The sequence below is a fragment of the Ursus americanus genome, chromosome 12, assembly GCF_024610735.1.
Source record: "Ursus americanus isolate L20-20 chromosome 12, mUrsAme1.1.p, whole genome shotgun sequence".
NCBI classification, from domain to species: domain Eukaryota; kingdom Metazoa; phylum Chordata; class Mammalia; order Carnivora; family Ursidae; genus Ursus; species Ursus americanus.
Genome location: NC_142138.1, coordinates 28708888 through 28729799, shown reverse-complemented (window position 1 = coordinate 28729799; position 20912 = coordinate 28708888). Strand labels below are relative to the sequence as shown.

The 20912-nt window shown below is 34.3% G+C and overlaps 1 protein-coding gene across 2 annotated transcripts in view; it reads right to left on the bottom strand.

Moving 5' to 3' along the window:
• TNNI3K (TNNI3 interacting kinase) overlaps positions 1 to 20912 on the bottom strand; it is a 300692-nt gene that overhangs the window by 179552 nt on the left and 100228 nt on the right. For both annotated transcript variants that reach the window (XM_087866002.1, XM_045802016.2), the window contains 2 exons: positions 8763 to 8861; positions 4124 to 4262 (listed from right to left, as the gene is read on the bottom strand). In XM_087866002.1, coding sequence (XP_087722128.1) covers positions 4124 to 4262; positions 8763 to 8861 — 238 coding nt within the window. The remainder of the gene's footprint in view (positions 1 to 4123; positions 4263 to 8762; positions 8862 to 20912) is intronic.

Here is a 20912-nt window from a genome sequence, read left to right as displayed (position 1 = left end):
CAATAATTTCAGGCCTGAAGTAATAAAAACTGAACACCAAGCTGCTAAATTCTGGATCTGCTTTAGCGCAATTTTTAAAACTAAAATAACTGAATCATCTGCTCCATTGCTATTTATTGTATTTGAACTGTGTTAACCTGTACAATGTATTTTATTCAAAATAGAAAATAACAATCCTTAACAAATCCACTTATTATCATTCTTATATGTATCTATAATAAAAATTATCCATAGAATCAAAATAGTTAAAGAAAAAAAGTAAAGCATAGATAGGAAGGAAAAGAAAGGGAAGGTAATAGTTAATTTTAAAAATGTGCAAGTAGTTTATTACTACTGTTGTTATAATCATCATTTAACTTTTAATGAACACAGGCCTTGCAGCTGCTATATTTGTAGACAATGATTCTTATTTTATTGTCCTGCAAGATCTAAGCCAAAAGGAAATCTTTAACAAAGTCAGTGAACTTCTCCTCCCAAGGCCGTTATTGAAAAATAAATCTTTGAATCTTTTTTATTAATGAGTGGCTCAGAAGGACATCCTTCCATCAGAAGAATGTTCCTGGTTATTTTGATTATCTTTCTTTTTATGATACTTCTCCTTTGTTCACATTCTGTTGGAAGCCAGGGAAAGTCAATACCATGAGTCAATGCGTTAGAACAGTAGGGAGTCCAGGGCAACTGGAGGTCACATAAGAGTTCTTGAGGTCCAGACGGGACATTGTAAAGCAGAACGCAGCACAATCTTCCATTAATTCATAGTTTGCCTTTGGCCATCCCTGGTCCCACCCAGTATTATTCTTCTCTAGTTGAGTCAATAAACTTCAAAGCAGATTATCTACTTGGTAAATTACCTGCAGTGGCCTAGACGTTCTTCTCATCAAAGAAGATATAAATACTAACCGAAGGGACAAGCCAGGAGAGATCTGGATCAGACGTAGAGTTTATATATACACATCTGTATTTCTGCTTCAGCCATTGTGTTCTACTTAGTTTTGTCTTGGATCAATTTGCAGTGACAAAAAATGTATACGTTATTCGATCTTATCTGAGGGAAACTGAATGTATGAATGGTATTCCATTTGCTCTAATTTCACATTTTATTGAGAGTTAAATAAAGAAGAATTTCAGGCAAAGAAATAGATGTAAATAATTATTAGGAAAGTATTTAGTGCCTAGCCTTCTACTTTGAAGAGCATATGTGTTCAGTAATGTCTTTTGAAACAAAGACTGAATGAATGGGTGGGTGGATGGATACTACACCCTGCTTATCTCTGCTTATTGATCTTACAGTAAAAATTCCCATAGTAACCCAGAAAGGTAAGCACTTCCCATTAGCTCTCTAAAACAACTCCCAAGTGTGTCTTAAATATATTTTCAATAACGAATCTGTGTAATAGCTCTGCCAAGATATAGTTTTAGAAATAAAACACTTCCTCTTCCTGGCCAAGCCTTAGAAATTTTTGTGACTCTATATCATATCCAGTTCCATGTGAAAAGAACTGTAGCATTTAATAGTCGGATGACAAAAAATTAATAAATTCTGAACTTAAAATTTTCCATTTTTAATTTTATTAAAATGATAAGTTATGAGGGCTTGATCACTACTTTCTTTTTATGGAGTCCAGCAATATTTTGACCTTTTCAATCTCACTCAATAAGCATTACATTTCTCCTTTTTCATTTCCCTTAGTGGTACAAAGAAGAAGGCTAGAGACTTGAAACATATGTGACTGAATAGGTCAGCCTCCCAAACATGCTGAACTGAAGAGGTTGCTTTCAGAATTACATTTTGGCTAATTTTGTAGGCTGAATTTATTTCCATTTGTGACATTCTGTTACCATGGAAACATACTGTAAATACCAGATTTCGAATTGTGCCCCTTTTGAGGTCATTAATTCACTCTTCCTCCTATGTCCATTTACCACAGGCAAGGGCCAGATCTAAAATAAATCATCTGGAGGCTTAGCTACACTTTGGAATAAATGGACTAGCTAATACTAAATCTAGTACAGTGTCCAGTAGCACAACAGATCTTCTGGTTTATTCTTTGCAATTGGTTGAAGTACAAAAGGGACTTAAATTATCAAGTGTGTATTAGAAGGAAATAAAAATACATAAAAATCTGAGTCATGCTGTCTCTTGATATTTTAAATGATTGAGTAGAAAGCATGTAGCACTTGTGTGAATCAGAAAGAAAGGGTTGAAAATTATATCATATGATGCTGGCATGTAGGGGGAATACAGGTGCAGTATACATTTCAATGCCTTTTGTAGAAGAAAACTTTGATCCTGGAGACATGCTGATCAATGATACTCATTTTGACACCACTGAGCTTTGGAGTTGCACAGAGGAATAAAAAGCTGAGGTTGGCATCGATAATAATAAAAGGAAAAAAGTGAGCTGTTCCTGACCCTTTGGAAGAGCGAAGCAGTTTCAAAAACATAATTATGTGTTCAGTGGTTCATACAGGTGTACCTTTGCCTATTCTAAATCAACAAAATCAAAGAGACTGCTTAAACAAGGTCTAAGGAACAGAATTCCTTGTATCCTGACAACACGGGTTATTTATGATAATGCTGTGGAAAAAATACCTCATTTATTGCACACTGGCTCATAGAAAATGACACAACTATGTTTCTCAAAATTTAGAAAATAAAATGGCCCTCTTTTCAACATGGAAAGTGGAAACTGCCCTAGCCTCTTCTCACACTTGTCTCTGGAAGCCTTCATGTTTTCCTTACATGTGGGTGAAAACATTGATTAGGTTTATTAACTGAATATTGATCTCAATTTTGGACCAAGGCACTGGCAGTTCGAGAGCTTTGACAACCTTGTCCTTTTGTAAATGTGCATAGTTTCTGCTGCAAAGGCCAGCAGCTCTTACAGCTGGGTTTTTAATTAGGTCTCTTGGGGGTCAATGGAAGAATGTTGGATGTGCCTGAGAGAATTTAATGACAAGATGTAACTCTGAGTGAATTTGTGTCAGAAAATAAAGTTTGTAAGGAAGAGAAAAAGAAAGAGAAAGAAAGAACTTTTTTCAACACTCTACTTTTAATCAATATTCCACTATTCATCTTATAATTAAGAAAATTAAAAGTTGTGGGAAATTCTATTCTATTAACCATATCCTAAAATCTTTCTGTATGTGCTAAAGCTTCTCCCCCCCCCCCAGGCTGATCACACTGTAATGCTGTTTCACTAAAAATAATAGTAATATCAAATATTGGGGAGGATACAGGGAGCAACTGGAACTCTCATATATTGCTGTGGGAGTAAAAATAGTACAAACACTTAGGAAAACTGTTCCTAAAAACTTAAACATATGCATACAGCAAACACACACACACACCCTCAAGGGAGATAAATATACATGCTCACAAGAAAAATTGAATAAGAATGTTTCTGGCATCTACATTCATAAAAGCCAAACACTAGAAACATTCAAGTAGCAATTAGGAGGATAATGGATAAAAATTTTTTGAAATATTCATACAACTTTACCAATAAAAAACAGCAAACTATGATTCACGCAACAACATGGATAAAAGTTAAAATAATACTGTCAGTCAATAGAAGGGAGTCCCAAATTGTACTGAACTCCCAAGAACAGAAAAAAACTAACCTATGGCAATAGAAGCCAGAATATTGATTACCTTTTGTGGTTAAAGCTATTTACTGAGAAGAGGGCACAAGGGAACTTTCCAGAGTTCAACTGTCCATATGGAAATATTCTATATCTTGGTCTGGGTGGTTTTGGGTGGATAGTAAATAGTCACTTAAGTCAACATTTACTTAAAATTTGAGAATTTGGCTATATGCAAATTTTACCTCAATTAAAAATAAGATTAGTGAAAAATAACAAAATGAGAATAATTTATCTAAGAAAACCCCTTACTTTTATTGAAGAATCAAATATATTAAGAGTTGAACTAAAATGTATATAAAATGATTAACATATAGATTTAATTATTACATTAAAAATAATAAATTATAATTTGTAGAACAAATTAGTATATGCAATTAATCAGCTTCAATATTATTCTCTAATAAACAAGGAAAGTGCAAATTAAAAATACACATAAAGTAAAAAAAGCAAATGTCTTCTAAACATATAATCTTACCATCTGCTTTGCTGCCTTCTTCCATCAAGAGTTTTGCAATATTAAAGAATCCTTTTGCAGATGCTAGGTGGAGGGGCCTATCTCCAACTTCACCACTTACATTTACATCAGCACCAAATTTCAAAAGAAGGCGGGTTACCTAAAGAATCCATTCATTTGAAATTAGTATCAAGTCAAACAAAATGCAAAACTTTCAAAAATATGGAAGACACATCATTAAAGCTTTCTTTTAGATCTATTTTTACCTGAAAATAACAGAAAATCCTAACTTGATTGGCCTAAACAATAAGGAATTTATTATTATATCACCTAACAAGAAATCTAAAACTGGAGCAATTTCAGGGTTGGTTCTTCATTGCACATAAATAATCCTCCCTAAAGTCACCCATAATCTTCCCTGAACCATCTTTTCCAAAGTCTCCTTCTGGCCAGAGCCAGCAGTGTTTACTTGATTCTTGATTTACATAGCAACTCCTGCATAATGGGTCACTGGTGGCCATCTTGCTACTGGAGTTCTGGGTTTGTTTCTGGATTTGTGAGTAAACGGGAGATAGCTGCACTCACTCTCAGCATCTTCCTCAATTAGATGAGCTCCACATTCAAAGTGAGAGAGAGATGGAAGTATTAAACAACTTAGGAGTCTTCCACGGATTATGTCAAGTAATTTATAGAATTTCTTTAAATTATTTACCTACTCACTTTAAAGCTTCCAAATAATTTCTCTAAATCTGACATTGTCTCCTCTGGCCATTTCAGAAGTCAATACAATGATCCCAAGAGGTAAGTTAGAATGAATCTGTGCCATCAAAATAGCAGTTATGGGAGGAACCCTCAACTGACCTGACCACTGAGGTGTTAGTATAAAAGTGAATTCAAACTCTAAAACTATTTTGACTTTCTATATGGTAGCAAATAAACATCTCAAGAATATGGTACATATTTGATAGAAATTCTAGGCAAAAAATTAGCAGTCTGGGATGTGGGGAAACTTCCTATTGAGTGTAGCAGGTAAAGAACAAGGGTTCTGAAGTTAGGCTTTATCACCTTTAATAAATTATTTGACCTGGGAATCTCAATAGCTCCACTTCATAGAGTTGTTATGAGATTTAAATAAGTTATCACATGTAAAACACTTAGAAAAGTGCCTGGCACTCAATAAATGTTAGCAAAAGTGGTAGCACCAATGTGGAACATTTGTATTTTATCCATTTATTTGTTGGCTAATGGGCAGACCAATACTTAATTCAGAAGAAATTGGAACGGTAAAAGTTAGTCTCAAGAACTGTGCATTCCTATTTCCACTTACAAAGACTCCATAAATTCTGATTATGTGACTTTATAATGGACAGCTTTAAACTATCTTTGAAATCGATTGTCTATTAAGCACTATTATTATATAGCTAGGAAATATTGCTCTTGCTACAAAACATCTACTCTTCCACTTAAAAATAAGTAAATAAACAAATGGCAAGGAACATGGAACATTAGGCACATTTATATATTGAATGTACCATTCTCCTGTCAGCATATTTTAGCAAATGACAATAGCATCCATAAATTACTTATGTGCTGTCTTCGCACACAGAAAGTGAGTCCCTTATCATAAAAAGGCCATCCACATTTTAGCATAATTTTATAAGACTGTGACTATATATTCAGGGAAAGTAAACAAATTTAGCTCTCCACCCAACATGCATAGAAGCTCTTTATGTTTCTGTGGGTGAGGAGGTTAATCACCAAAGAGGATGAGTCTACAAATAACATGCACTGTGTACATCTAGTATGTGCCTAAAGTTAGGGAAGTATGGAATTTTTTCATCATCTGGGCTTTTAGACCCTGTACTTTCTGAAGCATTTTCAGTGCCCAGCTCTCCAGTACACTCCAGTGCACTCTGAGCAGCACATCAAATGAAATGAGAAATCTTTCCTAGCTCTAGGTCACGCTTCACGGGTCTGAGAGTGTCCAAGCATATGCTAGCTAGCAAAGAAATAAAGGCACAATGACTAGAAGAGCACGGAGACACAAGTAAGTTTGATTTTTAACTTGGAATCCTCAGGCAGTATGATGGCATGACCTCTACGAAGGCAAAAAGGTAAAATTTTACTCCATAATTGAGTAAGACTAGAGATCTAGAGATATACAGTGAGGAAGAGTGAAAGGAGGATGTCAAAAGAACATTAAGTTTTGATTATCCAATTACGTGTGTATTTTTGTTTTATTTGGTTCTATTTAGTTTCTTAAGGCTAGCTAAATGGCGATGTTTGAAAGAAGCACACAAAAATTTTGTCTTTTAATATGTTAAGGTTAAAAATCAACGGACTTACTTTTGTCCTGGGAGGTATGTCACATAGGCTTTCTTTTCTGTAGACAATGTGGTTTTTAACTCATTAGGCATCTACCTTTTTGGAAAAGTTCAACCATTCCGTAAGATGTTAAACATAGTGTTACCATATGAGCCATCAATTCCACCCCAAGATGTACCCAAGAGAAATGCAAACAGATGTCTGTATCAAAACTTGTACATGAGGTGGGGGGAGAATGGGTGAAATAGATAAAGGGGATTAAGGGTACACTTATCTTGATGAGCACTGAGAAATGTACAGAATTTTTGAATCATTGTATCATATACCTGAAAACAACCTAACAGTGTATGTTAATTATACTTGAGAAAAAAAAAACCTTGAATGTTCAAAGTAGCATTATTCATAATAGCCAAAAAGTGGGAAAATAATCCAATGTCCATCTACTGATGAATGAATAAATAAAATCTGGCATATCCATATAACAAAGTAGTATTGCACACTAAAAAGCCAGGAAGTACTGATACATGCTGTAAAGTTGATGAAACTTAAAAACACTGCGCTAAGTGAAAGAAGTCAGTCACGAAAGATCATATGTTGCATGACTCTACTTACAGGGAGTCTCCAGAATAGGTTAATTCTTAGGAACAGAAAGTACATTAGTATTTTCCTCAGGCTGGAAGAGAGAGGTTGGGAAGAAGTTGGAAGTGCTAATGTGTGCAGGATTGCTTCTGGGAGTAATGACTTTAATTAATTGTCATGATGGTTGCAAAACTCTGAATATACTAAAAAACACTGAGTTGTACAATTTAAAATGATGAAGTATATCTCAATAAAGTTGTTACAAATTTAAAAAAACCAATGGACTTTGGAGTTTGAGCACCTGGCCTTGAATAACTAGCCCCGTCATTTAAGCAAAGTTCCTGGACTTTCTCATTTGTTTCACTGATAGAAGAAGAAGAAGAGGTTCTTAGGTACAACAGAATAATGTTGGGCTTTGGGTTCGGACAGGCCTGAATACAATTTCAGCTCTTCTAACCAGCTGACTCTGGCATGCTACCTGACCTAAGTGAGCTCATGTATATCATTGACAAGAAGATGCAAATAACAACTAATTTTAGGATTGTGGAAAAATTAACAACAACAACAACAAAATTCACATAAAATGCTTGTCCCAGAGTATGAGATTGCTCACATGGTAACTCTTATTAAGTTCACCAGGTTGTCGTGAAGGTCAAATAAAACTATTCATTGAGTGAAGGCACACTGTAAACAGTAAAACATTCTCTATATATTATTACTTTATTACAGAATATCAGATTTTACAAATAATTACCTGTTATATAATTACGTATTTAAATCAAATTATATTTAAAGCACATACAGTGATTTAAAAAAATATCTAGGTTTTTCCATGTATTAGTTTCCCACTGTTGCAAACTGCCACAAAATTATTGGATTAAAACAGCAGAGATTATTCTCTTAAAGTTCTGGAGGTTAGAAATATAAAATCAAGGTGTTGGCAAGTTGTATTCCCTTTGGAGGCTTTCATTTCCTCACTTTTTCAGCTTCTATAGGTTGCCTGCATTCTTTAGCTTATGACCCCTTCTTGTATCACCTTAACTTCTTGCTTCTACTGTCACACCTGTTTCCTGCTGCCTATTATAAGGACCCTTGTGATTACATCAAGTTCACCCAGATAATTCCAGGATAATCTCTCCAACTCAAAATCCTTAACTTGATCACATCTGCAAAGTCCCTTTTAGGATATACACCGGTTCAAAAATGAAAACGTGAACACATTTGCAGTCTACCACATCCCAAGACAGCAGAAAAGAAGAAACTCGGTTTCTGAAAGACACATTTTTTTACCTGCTGGGACAGTGTTCATGATTTGTTTTATCGTTACTGTCACTAGCATCGACGTAGTAACAGTTATTGAGCATCTGCTGAACACTTTAATATCTCATCGTATCAGCAACCTTATGTAGGTACTATTAATATTTTCTCTATTTTGCAGATGAAGAAACTGAAGATCAGGGAGATTATATAACCTACATATGGTCACAAAGCTAGGAATTTTTCAAATTCACACTGACTGATTCCTGGGATTGTATACTCACTCTACTACCTCCCTTGGGTACTAAGTCACTAAAATGCAGCATTTGGCAGATGCAGTATTTCTATGGATCTATAAGCTCCTCAAGGGTAGAACCGATGAGAAGATGGCAAAAATAATTCAAAAGATAGCTTAAATATTCTTTCTTTGAGGCTAGGACAGCTCAACAAAAACCTGGAATTGTCCCCCAGCCTTTAGAAATACTACTGTCAGACTTACCTGTTCATGCCCATAGTATGCTGCAATGTGCAATGGAGTGAAAAAAACTGCATCTTGAACATTGACATTAGCTCCATGCTGCAGCAGGACATCAGCAGCCTGAACAAGAAAGAGAGCTCAGTTAAGAACTTGATTTGGGCATCTGCCTATCAAAATTCATTTTACAACCACCATGCACAATGCTTCTTCAGAAATCACCATCATGAAACAGTTTTCTTCCATCTCTCTTCTCTGAAACCTCGGATGGCTTGTTTTTGTCTAGAAAATGAAGACCAAACCCCTTAGTGTGGGTTTCAAATGTCTTCTAAATCTGACAGTATTCTTTTAAAATGAATTTCCCATTACTCTCTTCCATAAACTCAATTATGTAGTAAAACTGCATTCCATTTCCTGCTCCTTTGAGTCTTTGTTCACATCATTTCCTCAGCCAGGAATTATCTTTTGCCCAACCTACAGATATTTAAACCCAAGCTAAATACCTTCTCCTCCAAGATTTCTTTGATTTTCCTCCCTTCATTGCCAACTGACTTGCTGAAATTGTCTTCCTTCTTCATAAATCTCATATAACCTTCTTTCATGCCGTATAGAACATTTAAAAATATTATATGCATGCCTTTTCATCTGTACTAAAGAACAAATCCTTTAAGGACAAAGTACATCATGTTTATCTTTATAATCCTGCCCTGGTCTGCTGCCATGCAAACAGTAATCATTCCACAAGCATTTGTTGAATGAATGAATGGATGAATGAATGGATGAGTGAATGAATGAGCAAGTGAAAAATGCAAGGAGCTGTTGGCCAACTGTCTTCATGGAAAATTATAGATTGTAACATCTGCTAACCCTTCAAATTTCTTCTCCTCTCAAAGACCTATTTCTAAGTCTCACTTCTCTGGGAAATTGCTTGGAATCATTTCCTTCAGATGTGCCCATTTTTATTGTAGATTTTAATGCACTATTTTTCATGTGGTCAGAGAATATGCATTTGGGAAAATTTTCAAAGTCTGTTAGACTTAGGAGAGAAAACAGGAAGATGGGATCTAAAAGCTCAAAGGACTTATGTTCCAATACGTCTTCTATTCCAATAAACAAATTGCCTCCTCAGTCAAGTTTCCTTTCCTGTTTGAATCATAGCCCTTCAGAACTAGAGAGGGCCATGGCAGACATTACATATCAAATCTTTGTTTTTTAAAGACGAAGAAATTGAAAATGAGAGAAAGTGGGAAATTTCTCAAAGTCACGGAACAAGTCAGTGTCAGCACGGAATCCTTAGTGTCTTGCCTCAAGCTTTGTTTCTGAGTGCTCTGTGGTTTTAAATAGTTTATTCATTCAATCATCCATTTATTCATGTATCAACACACAATTTATTGAGCATATATGAGCTAAAACTGTGTTGTTTTACATGCTTATTCTCAGAATTTATTCAATCAGCATTAGAACTGATTGTCATACAGATAAGGAATTCTTTTTTTTTTAAGTACAAAGATGTTAATTTAAATGTTATAATAGTAAAGAAAAATGTAATGTTCTTCGTGGAAATAATATTAAATAAGTTCTCAAAACTATCACTTTTTTATTAACTTGGAAAGGGGTCCACGAAATACCTTAAAGTTAAAGAAGCACATGAATTCTTACATATATATTTTACATAGTTATGAATATATATACATATATATGTATATAAATGTATAATTTTAAAGGATGGAAGGAAACATACTAAAACATTAATAGTAAATAGCTATATAAGGTGAGATTATAAGGGAACTTCAAATTTTTCTGTTTCATAATTTTTACCATAATTTGTATTACCAGGAAAATATCTTCCATTTTGAAAAAAATAATTAATAAGAAATACCAAATTTTAGTTTTTTGGACAGTGATTTCCCTCATATTTTTATTCATAACTGTCTTTCCAATGAAATCTCTGTTCTAAATAAATATTTACATCATCCATGAGCAGCAGTAAAATAGGGGACTTTTTAGAGCTTGTGAATAAAGTTGTGATTTAAAGCTAAACACACTTTTGATACTGGAGCCATAAGAAAGCTGATTTTTGATGGTTTTGAGAAAAAACTTCTATCTAACAAAGCAACACCTACAGTTCAAAGATATTTGAAATTCTTACCAAAGAAACTCTACATACAACAGGAAAAAATAATCAAAGTTATGTTTTTGATGGATTTTATGATTAATATTGAACAAAAATCAGAAGATAAAATACAATCAGTAACAATATGTTATAGATAACAGAATGAGTTTAATGTTAGTCTTTTCAAATAGTTTGGGCATAGCTACTTTTTTGCTCATTTACATTTCTAGCTACCCAAGAAAGTAATTTACAAGATGAAAGGATTGTGAATTTTCATTAGATTGATCAAATGCAGCTGGATGTGTTTTTCTGTCAAAGATACACATTAGTTTTTTAAAAAGTTTTTTAAAATTGTTTTAATTTTAAAAGTTTTTTTCTCCAAGATTTTCTTTAAATTCAAGTTAGTTAACATATAGTGTAATATTAACTTCAGGAGTAGAATCTAGTGATTAAAAAAGATAAGGAATTTTTGTTAGGACATCTGAAATTTCTGGTGGTTTCAGAAATATAAACAGGTGTTGGGGCACCTTGGTGTCTCAGTTGGTTAAGCATCAGCTCTTGATTTTGGCTCAGGTCATAATCGCAGGGTTGTGAGAACCTATATATACATAGGCTTCTGTACACTCCCAGAACAATACTTTCGCTGATGGCTATTGCTAACTAATGATCCATAGAATACATAATGTGTATAGTGAGTTGTTTTTCTAATAAAAAATTAAAAACACAATTAACATTTATTGAGGGCATGTTATGTGTCAGATCCTGCACTTAGTGCATTAATGGTAACTGGAATGTCCTGTTTCACCCCAAAACACAGAAAGAAAGGTGCTACTTTTCCATTTTAAAGGTGAAGAAACTGAGCCTCAAGGATGCTGGATAAATTGAGTTCCTACAGATAGTAAAGGCAGGATTGGAACTCAAATCTAGGTCCCTTGACTTCAAATGTTTTCCATCAGGACCCTTGTGTGACCTTGATCTCATTAACACTAACCTTTCAGTAAATGAACTAACTGACTCAAACTCAGAAAAGAGGAAACTTTCAGTAGAAGCTCTGTAGATTCGGCTTGAAAATGAATACCAGAGCCAAAGTGCTTGGTATCTTACACTTCACATGCCTGGGAGTTCAATCTTAGGAACCTTTATAGAAAGTCACAAATGATCAAGTAAATGAAGGTTTTTACAATTTCTCTTATTTTAAATATAGCATAGAGTAAAGTAGACAGCATGCATTTTTATTGTAATAGGGACTCTCCAATGTTAACATATAGAGCCAATTTCTTAGGCACCGTTCCAGAACTTACTTTGATTCTAAAACGGCTCTTAGGCTTCAGTAAATGGTCCAAAGCAAACTTTTTCCTCCTAAATTTGCACTTACACAGTCATTCAGAAGGTCAATCTTTTGGCTGAACATTTATTAATTATAAAGTGTTGGCCTTCTGAGAAACTGTCAAAACGTAAGTCTTAATGAAACCATGCAGAGTCATTACTGAACAGTAGTCTTTATTTAGTTTGTTTTAAAATTCAATGAAATATTTAACCATTGAGAGCAATGTACATTGGAATTATCTGAATAATGTCATATGTTATATATATGAGTAGAATGCATTTATTGATTTTTATTACTTTTGGAGTCATCGTGGAGAGGGTATCTCTTAGCAATCTATGAGAATATAATGTATTATGATGTACACATATGACTGTCATGTAGCTAAGAAAAATACACTTGTATTAACATTTGGGCTGGAACATGTATCTGTCATTTTATCCATGCTTCCCTTCTCCAGAACCTGAAAAAGTTGGTAAAGCAATTTCACATTCTTTCTACTACACGAAGCCCCATAAAGTCACAGCCTGAATTATTTGCCACTACGCTAAGTATATGACAGGCATCCAAATAATTGTTGAATTGGGCTGTATTTCTAGTAAAAATTACACACACACATACACACACACACAGTTATAAGGGAATTTAAACATTAACAGTTAGGAGGACCCAATTATATGATAGAAATTTTAAGTAATTCAATTCAAGAAATTTTATTGATCACTTATTTTATTTTTTATTTATCTTTTATTTTTTAAATTCAATTAGCCAACAAATAGTACATCATTAGTTTCAGATGTAGTGTTCAACAATTCATCGGTTGCGTATATTAAATTAACCTTTAGCAAACCCCAGCGCCTGTTCCATGCCAAGAACTGTGATTAGAGTTTTACATGTATGCATTATCTCATTAAGATTTTCGCCGGGCATAAAATCTGTTGTCTTAAGATTTTTTGATAAAATACATACTTTTGATCTTTTTTCCTTGAAAACATTAACAAAACTACTAGTGAAATTGTGAAGTAGAAAAAAGGTTATCACAGAAAGGATATCTTTATAATCTTTAAACACTTTAAGGAAGTAAACTGTATTATACTTAGATTTGTATAACTGACATATATGTCAGTATTATTATTATGATTAAAGGAATGGTGTTCAAATATGGTCTGGTAACTAGGTACCTTTTACTGACTGAAGGATAAGCACCAAAAAGTGCTTCCCATTAAGTAGTTGCTCTGTAAGCATAGAAAATGGATCAGAGATCCTTATTTTGATAGTAGGAATTACTATATATATTACACTTTACAGATATTTTTATTTACCAGTTGACTCATCAAAAGATACAAGTGGAGTATCTTCAATTTTCCGGTTGTATTTAAACATATATTTATACATTCTGCTCTTTCTTCCTAGAAAGCCTCCCTTCCCTTTCTCTGCCTGCCATAAAGTCAGTCTCAAGGTCAAGCTCATGCTCTTCATGAGAAGTTCCTACAAATACTTTCCCATATTGATCATTTCTTTCTCTGAATGCTTGTATTACTTATCCTCACAACTTAATCTTTCCATTAATTATCACTGTGGGTAAACCACTATTATGCAAAATCTTAAACTTTTTTTTCATGTTCTAACCTTGTGTCACTGAAGTGTAAGAGGTTTGGGACTTCAGGGAAAATAATTTTTCACTGGAATTTAATCATAATTAAAATAGACAAACCTTATTTAAAATTCCAGAGACTCTAAAAGTAATGTCTGTAAGAGCAAAGGCCCTTATTGTTCTTGCTTGCTGAATGCTTCTCCTACAATATGACTAACTTATTTGACTTGCTACCATTTAGCACTCCCTCTATTCTCCATATTATGAAAGTAATCGATAGCAATGAAGAAAATAAAGGCCATATCAAGAGGAACTAAATATCCCATGGGAGAAAAGTAGAATAAATTCTGAAAGGAATAAAATGGCAATCAACGTCGGCTGAAATTGTCAAAATTAAATATAGTGTCTTCTACCTAGTAGTTGTTCAATAAATACCTATACTTTTAAATTAAGATTTTCTTTGCTTTAAGTGACATCTCATTTCCTACGACTTCTTTTTGTTTTCTTCAAATGTATGCTTATACTAATGTTTTCCTCAGGATTTATAGTTTATTTAAAGCCATAATTTTCTCTTCTGTATGCCTTTATCTAACCTTTATTACTAAGACTTACAGAGAGCAGAACCATGAGATGATACTAGGATAATAACCATTTCCATTTATTAGAAAATCTGTAGTAGTGAAACTTTAGAGGAAAATAATTTTTTTATTTTTTATTTTAGTTTTTTTAAATCAAATGTTTTAAGTTTTTATTTAAATCTCAGTTAACATACAGTGCTATATTAATTTTAGGTGTAAATATAGTGATTCCACAATCGTATACATGACGCAGTGCTCATCACAAGGACACTCCTAAATCCCTATCACCTATTTAACCTATCTACCCAACCACCTCCCCTCTGGTAACCATTAGTTTGTTCTCTTTAGTTAAGAGTCTGTTTCTTGATTTCTCTGTCTCTCTCTCTCTTTTTCTTTGCTCATTTGTTTCTTAAATTCCATATACAACAGAAATCATATGGTATTTGTCTTTCTCTGACTGATTATTTTGCTTAACATTATACTCTCTAGCTCCATCCATGTCTTGTGCTGTTGGTGGGAATGCAAACTGGTGCAGCCACTGTGGAAAACAGTAAGAAGTTTCCTCAAAAAGTTAAAAATAGAAATACCCTATGATCCAGTAATTGCACTTCTGGATATTTACCAAAAAATACAAAAACACTAATTCAAAAGGATACACGCATCCCTATGTTTATAGCAGCATTCTTTAGAAAAGAGGAAGATGTTTTTCTAAAGTTTATGCCTTATGAATTCAAAATGATCTCAAAGATATTAATATACAAGTTGATTTAGATTTGATATTTTCTAGTTATTTCCATTTCTAACTTTCAAAAATCAGTTCTCAATTGTGTCATCTTGAACCATTTCCCTCTCTCCTCAACTTCATAGACAATATTCTTTTAAAAGTAGTCTACCTTTTGTCCACGTTTCCTACCTCCTATTCATTCCTCAGCCCACTACAATCTGGCTTCAGACCTCACTACTTTAGTAAAATTTCTGTGGAAAATGACATCAAAGGCCTCCTAATTGCCCATTCCAACAGATACTTTTTAGATTTTTCCTTATTTAATATTTATTTCACTCTTTATCTGCTCCTTAAGATCCTATCCTCCCTTAGGTTAATTGACATTGCAGTCTTTGAATTTGCTCCAAACCTCTCTGCCCACTTATTATTATTCCTCTAGACAGGTGGCTCTCTCTGTTCATATCTTAACTGTTTCTTAAGTGTTGCTTTTTTCTCACTGAGAAGTGTTTCCTTGTGTTTCTTTTTGATCTCCTTTTTCTGCTCTAATTCTTTTATATTAAGTTAATACATACAAAGCAACTAACACAATACTTGGTACATAACAGTAAGTATTCAGTAAGTGGCAGCTATTGGCTATTTTCCAGTATACATTCTCTGGTTGATTCCATCTACTACTGTTACCGCTACTACTACTACTACTACACACACACACACACACACACACACACCCCTCCAGTTGTATATGCTTTTCCCAGACTTCCTCTAACATAAGATCTACCTCCTTTGGCAACTGTTCATCCTGTTACGTATTTCTACTCTATTTCCCACCGCTTTTTCCCTGGGACAATAGAGTCCCCTACATTGATCTCTGTCACTTATACTTCAATTCTTATTAATGTGAATGAAGCATTAGAAGGCAAAGGGAACTAATATTTCTTGAATGCGTACTTTGAGGATATCTATGAGCTAAATGAGAATATCTGTTTCAGGTAATGCTTATAGCAACTCATGGAATTTTATTAATAGCCTCACCTTAAAAATAAGAAAAATGGAATGCAGAATTATACAGCATGGAAGGAAAAGCACCAAAGTTTAAATTCAGGTCTATGGAAGTCCAAAGAACCATACTATCCCATACTGTTTTACTTCTTATGTGTGTTATTATTTGTGGCCTGTTAGCAATTCCTTGACATCTTATACAGTCCTGCAGAAGATATAGCTCTTGGTAGATGTTACTCCCCAAAGATTTTCAGAGATGTTCATATAGCCAGTATATCAGTAAGAATGATCCTGGCTATACAGCAATGTCCACAATAGCCAAACTATGCAAAGAGTCTAGATGTCCATCGACAGATGAACGGATAAAGAAGATGTGGTGTATATATACAACGAAATATTACTCAGCCAGAAAAACATTGAAATCTTGTTATTTGCAATGAGGTAGAAAGAACTAAAGGATATTATGCTAAGCAAAATAAATCAATCAGAGAAATGATATGATATCATATGATCTCACTGATATGTGTAATTTAAGAAACAAAACAGAAGATCATGGGGGAAGAGAGGAAAAAATAAAAAAAGATGTAACCAGAGAGGAAGACAAACCATAAGAGACTGTTAATCATAGGAAACAAACTGAGGGTTGCTGGAGGCATGGGGTAACTGGGTGATGGACATTAAGGAGGGCATGTGATGTAATGAGCACTGGGTATTATACAAGACTGATGAAACACAGACCTGTACCTCTGAAACCAATAATACATTATATGTTAATTAAAAATAAGATTTTTCCCAAACTGGAAAAAAAAAAAAAAAAGAATGATGCTGGCTATGTAACTGTTTGCAGTTGACTGAAAAACAAATGAAGAAAATTTATTCTAAGTAGGAGTTGTTTGTTAGGGATCTTAAAGAGTCTTATATACTATGGAAGGAAGCTCAAAATTTTTCTTAAAATTTTTCCTCTTAGGAACTCTCCAAGAGATTTTAAATAGTAGTATATTCTGATTTGCATCTTAAAATAACCCTTCTAGTAATAGTACCGCAAATGACTTGAGGGAGCAAGACTGGAAGCAGGGTAATCAGTTAGCAAGGGCCTACAGTAAGGATAAAATGAGTTGAGGTAGTAGTAGTGGCTTGGAAATGAAGAATGGGTTTCAGAGATAATTAAGATGGTAGAATCATATGACTTGGCATATGACTTGGTGAGAAATGATGAGAAATTGTTAACAAATGATGACTTTAAAAGAGGAAGCCTCTTAGGGGAGATGAGCGTGAAGATAAAACTTTTGTCTACTTCATGAATTTAGGAAGTGGGAACATTACCTACAGTATCTGCCTCCCAGATTAATCACTTGTAATAGCCAGTTTCTTCCAATTCCCCTTGACAGTTCACTGTGTTCTTATCCAACACCACAAGCTGTTTTGATTGAGGCCAATCCTTCAGTCAAGATGTGAACATAACTCTCAAATTTTCAAACAACTACCAGAAACTATGCTAATTAAAGATACCAATAATCGCTTGTCCATTTGTATTGAAGCTTCTATTACTTAGAAAACATTTCAGATAATAGCATTTGCTTTAGATTTAATAAGCACTTCTTTTGACTTTAGGCTCTATTTTCTGTAAAATTTTCTATTTTTAAATACATACACTCCTTGACATCCACTACAAATGTTAGGTGAGAACTCTCTATCATGTACGCACAGAGTTTTTCACTTATAACATTCATTGAATATTTTTGTAATGACTTTTTTTTTTTACCTGACATACCTCTAATTAAATATTTGAGTACAAAAACTTATTGGAAAATAGTTTCTTCAGGCTGTCACAGAAATGAGGTTCTCTTATGTGATCTTTCTCTTATTATCTCAGGTTAAAATTAAATTTGGTCTGAAAATTACTTAGAAAATGATTCCACAAGATAATATTATCATAGAAATTAAAGATAAACTCCATATTCTTAAGTTGTAGAAATAGAGCTGAAGGATATATTAACTTATATACATACAAAAAAAGAATTCATCAATTATATAAATGTATCACTTCTCAGGAAATGATGAGAACATAAGTAGAAAAGCTGATGAATGAAGAAGAGTAATGAGAAGCAGTGAGGTCAAGGCTGGCGATACAAGTGGTGTGTATCATTTTATGAAAGTAATAATTGAAGCTAGGAGATAACATCACTTCCGTAAGGTAAGAGGAGATATTTAGGGGATATTTACTGCTAAAAAGTGATAAGACAGGGAGCCAGCAAAGGAAAAAGTCATCTACAAAAAAAAAAGATAATAAAGGAATGCTTATTAAGGAAGTCTGTGGAAGATATAGTTTTAAGAAAAGAAGGACAACATTTTCTAAGCCTTCCAGCTAATCATCATCTTGCTGTGCTATTTTCTTCTTTATAGATATACCCTTTTTTGTGTGTGTGTGTGTGCAGCATTTCTTTACGTGAGGGTCTTATTTTAAAATCCCTGGCTGAGAACTTTCAACATTTACTATGTTATGAATATATCATGTTCTATGCATTTCAAAAGCCACAATTATTTTTTCTTATGAGATTTACTTACAGAGCTTGCCAAAGGCCCAACATTTTTCACTACATTCTTGCGGAGACTTGGAAATTGTAGTACCAGTTAGGCTTCCTCTCCCTGACATTCCTCCCCACACTGCAGGCACCCTGGACATCAGAACCATGGAGGGCAAGTAGCACCTGACAACCAGTTTTCTCATGACTTTTGTTCTCCAGCCCAAGTCATCCGTTCCTTCATCTTTGGCTCCTCTGCCAAAGCGTTTTGAAAACAAGTGATTTGTCTCCCCTTGATAAATCAACTTATTTTTTTTTAAAAAAGATTTATTTGAGAGAGAGAGAGAGAGAGAGAGAGTAGGGGATACAGAGGGAGAGGGAGATAGAAACTCTAAGCAGATTCCATGTAGAGCCAGGAGGAAGGGCTCGACCTCAGGACCTTGAGATCATGACCCTGAGATCACAACCTTGAGTTCACAACCTTGAGATTACTACCCTGAGATCATGACCTGAGCTGAAACCAAGAGTTCTGATGCTTAACCAACTGCACCACCGAGGTGCCCCTTGAAAAATCAACTTCTAAAATACACTTTGAAGGTGAGCTGGAGTCAACTATTAGAACATAAGAAGGAGCACATAAAGATTTTGGCTCTTAGACAAGAATAAGTAATAAGAATCCTCCTAAAAAATTGTATCAATGATTAATTTCCAGCAGCTGGAGTTTAAAACAAAGAGGATAACATCAACAGTTAAGTCTCAGGCTCAAGGGTTAGTCCTATTACAAGCACAATATATGAAATATTTAGTACTTCCCTTTGTGAACTTCTTCATTAATTAATCCAGAAAACTCACTATTAGATGGACTGTAAGATACTACCTTAATTCATATTAGAACAGCAGATGTGGGTAATTAATTGCAACCTACAGTCTCTTTATTTAACAATATAATTGAAAATGTTGGTCGACAATAACTTAGAATAAGTGACACAATGAAATTGGTAAACCCACACCTGTAAAAATGTTTTAACTGATTACGAAACACTAAGCATTGACAGGTATAGAAATCAATTATAGATAATTTTCTTTCTAGAGAAGGAGTTTATTAAAATGAAGAACACATATCATCTAGTCAAAGACCTATTATCAGGACAAAAACAGTAGGCATAATGGTGGTAAATGCATTAACCATTCCATTGGTTATGTTAAACTAAGATAAATACAGGGTGACTAATAATAAAAGGCTACAATGAAAATAAAAAGAAGCAGAGTATCAAATCTGCCCAAGTAGTTTTGGCTTCACAAACAGAAAGGGCCAAGAGATAACTGTGGATGGGACTCAAGCCCAGACTTTTCTAAATCCCATCACTTGCCTAGCTAATGACAGAACCTGGATACAAAGTAACCCAGGCAGGCTGGTTCCAGAGGCCCCAGGCCTAACCACTACATTATACTATACTGCTATATCCAGAAACCATTGCTTTAGGACCCCAGTTTTTCAGACATTTCAAATGGGATTTTTTTCAAACTTGTATTTATGAACTCAGAATTCAGCATAAGTAACATGATAGAATTGGGTTGGGTAGCACCTGGTGATGGAGGGCAGGCCCTAGCACTCCTCCCTCTTTCCCTTTATGACCTCTGAGGTATCACTGGAACCTCAGACATCCAGAGAATGAGAGAGCTGCTAGCTCTTGGAGGATAAAATTGCCATCACATCTACTTATTAAATCCTCTGCTCCTAGGAGAAAATTGGGCCAAAGAACATGAGTTTGGCATCATGCCAAATTTCCTGGGTTAACAGAGTCCGTATCTTTCATACAGAATACATAACTGTCAATGAATCCATTTCTGTATTTATTTGTTATTGTCTTGGAGAAAACGTTAAGTGGTATTGGCTACACATGAGGTCAAGTAGTTCCACTGAGTGTGGACTTGACCTAATGACTCACTTCTCATGAAAAGAATATAACAAAACTTATGGAATGTCACTTCCAAGATTATGTTACAAAAAGACTATGACATTATCTTATTTGCCTACTCTAGATTTCTCCATCACTCTCTTTGATGGGAGCCAGATATCTTACTGTAAGCTTTCCTATGCATAGGATCACATGGCAAGGCACTGATGTCTCTGGCTAACAGCCACGAAGGATCTATTTGAGTGAGCATGAAAGTGGATTCTTTCCCTTTTGTTCTTTGGGATAATTAAAGCACCACTTGACACCTTGTGAAAGACCCTAAGTCAGGGGACCCAGCTAAGGTGCCCTAAAATTCCTGAACTACAGAAACTACAAAATAATAAGTGTTTGTTGTTTTCAGC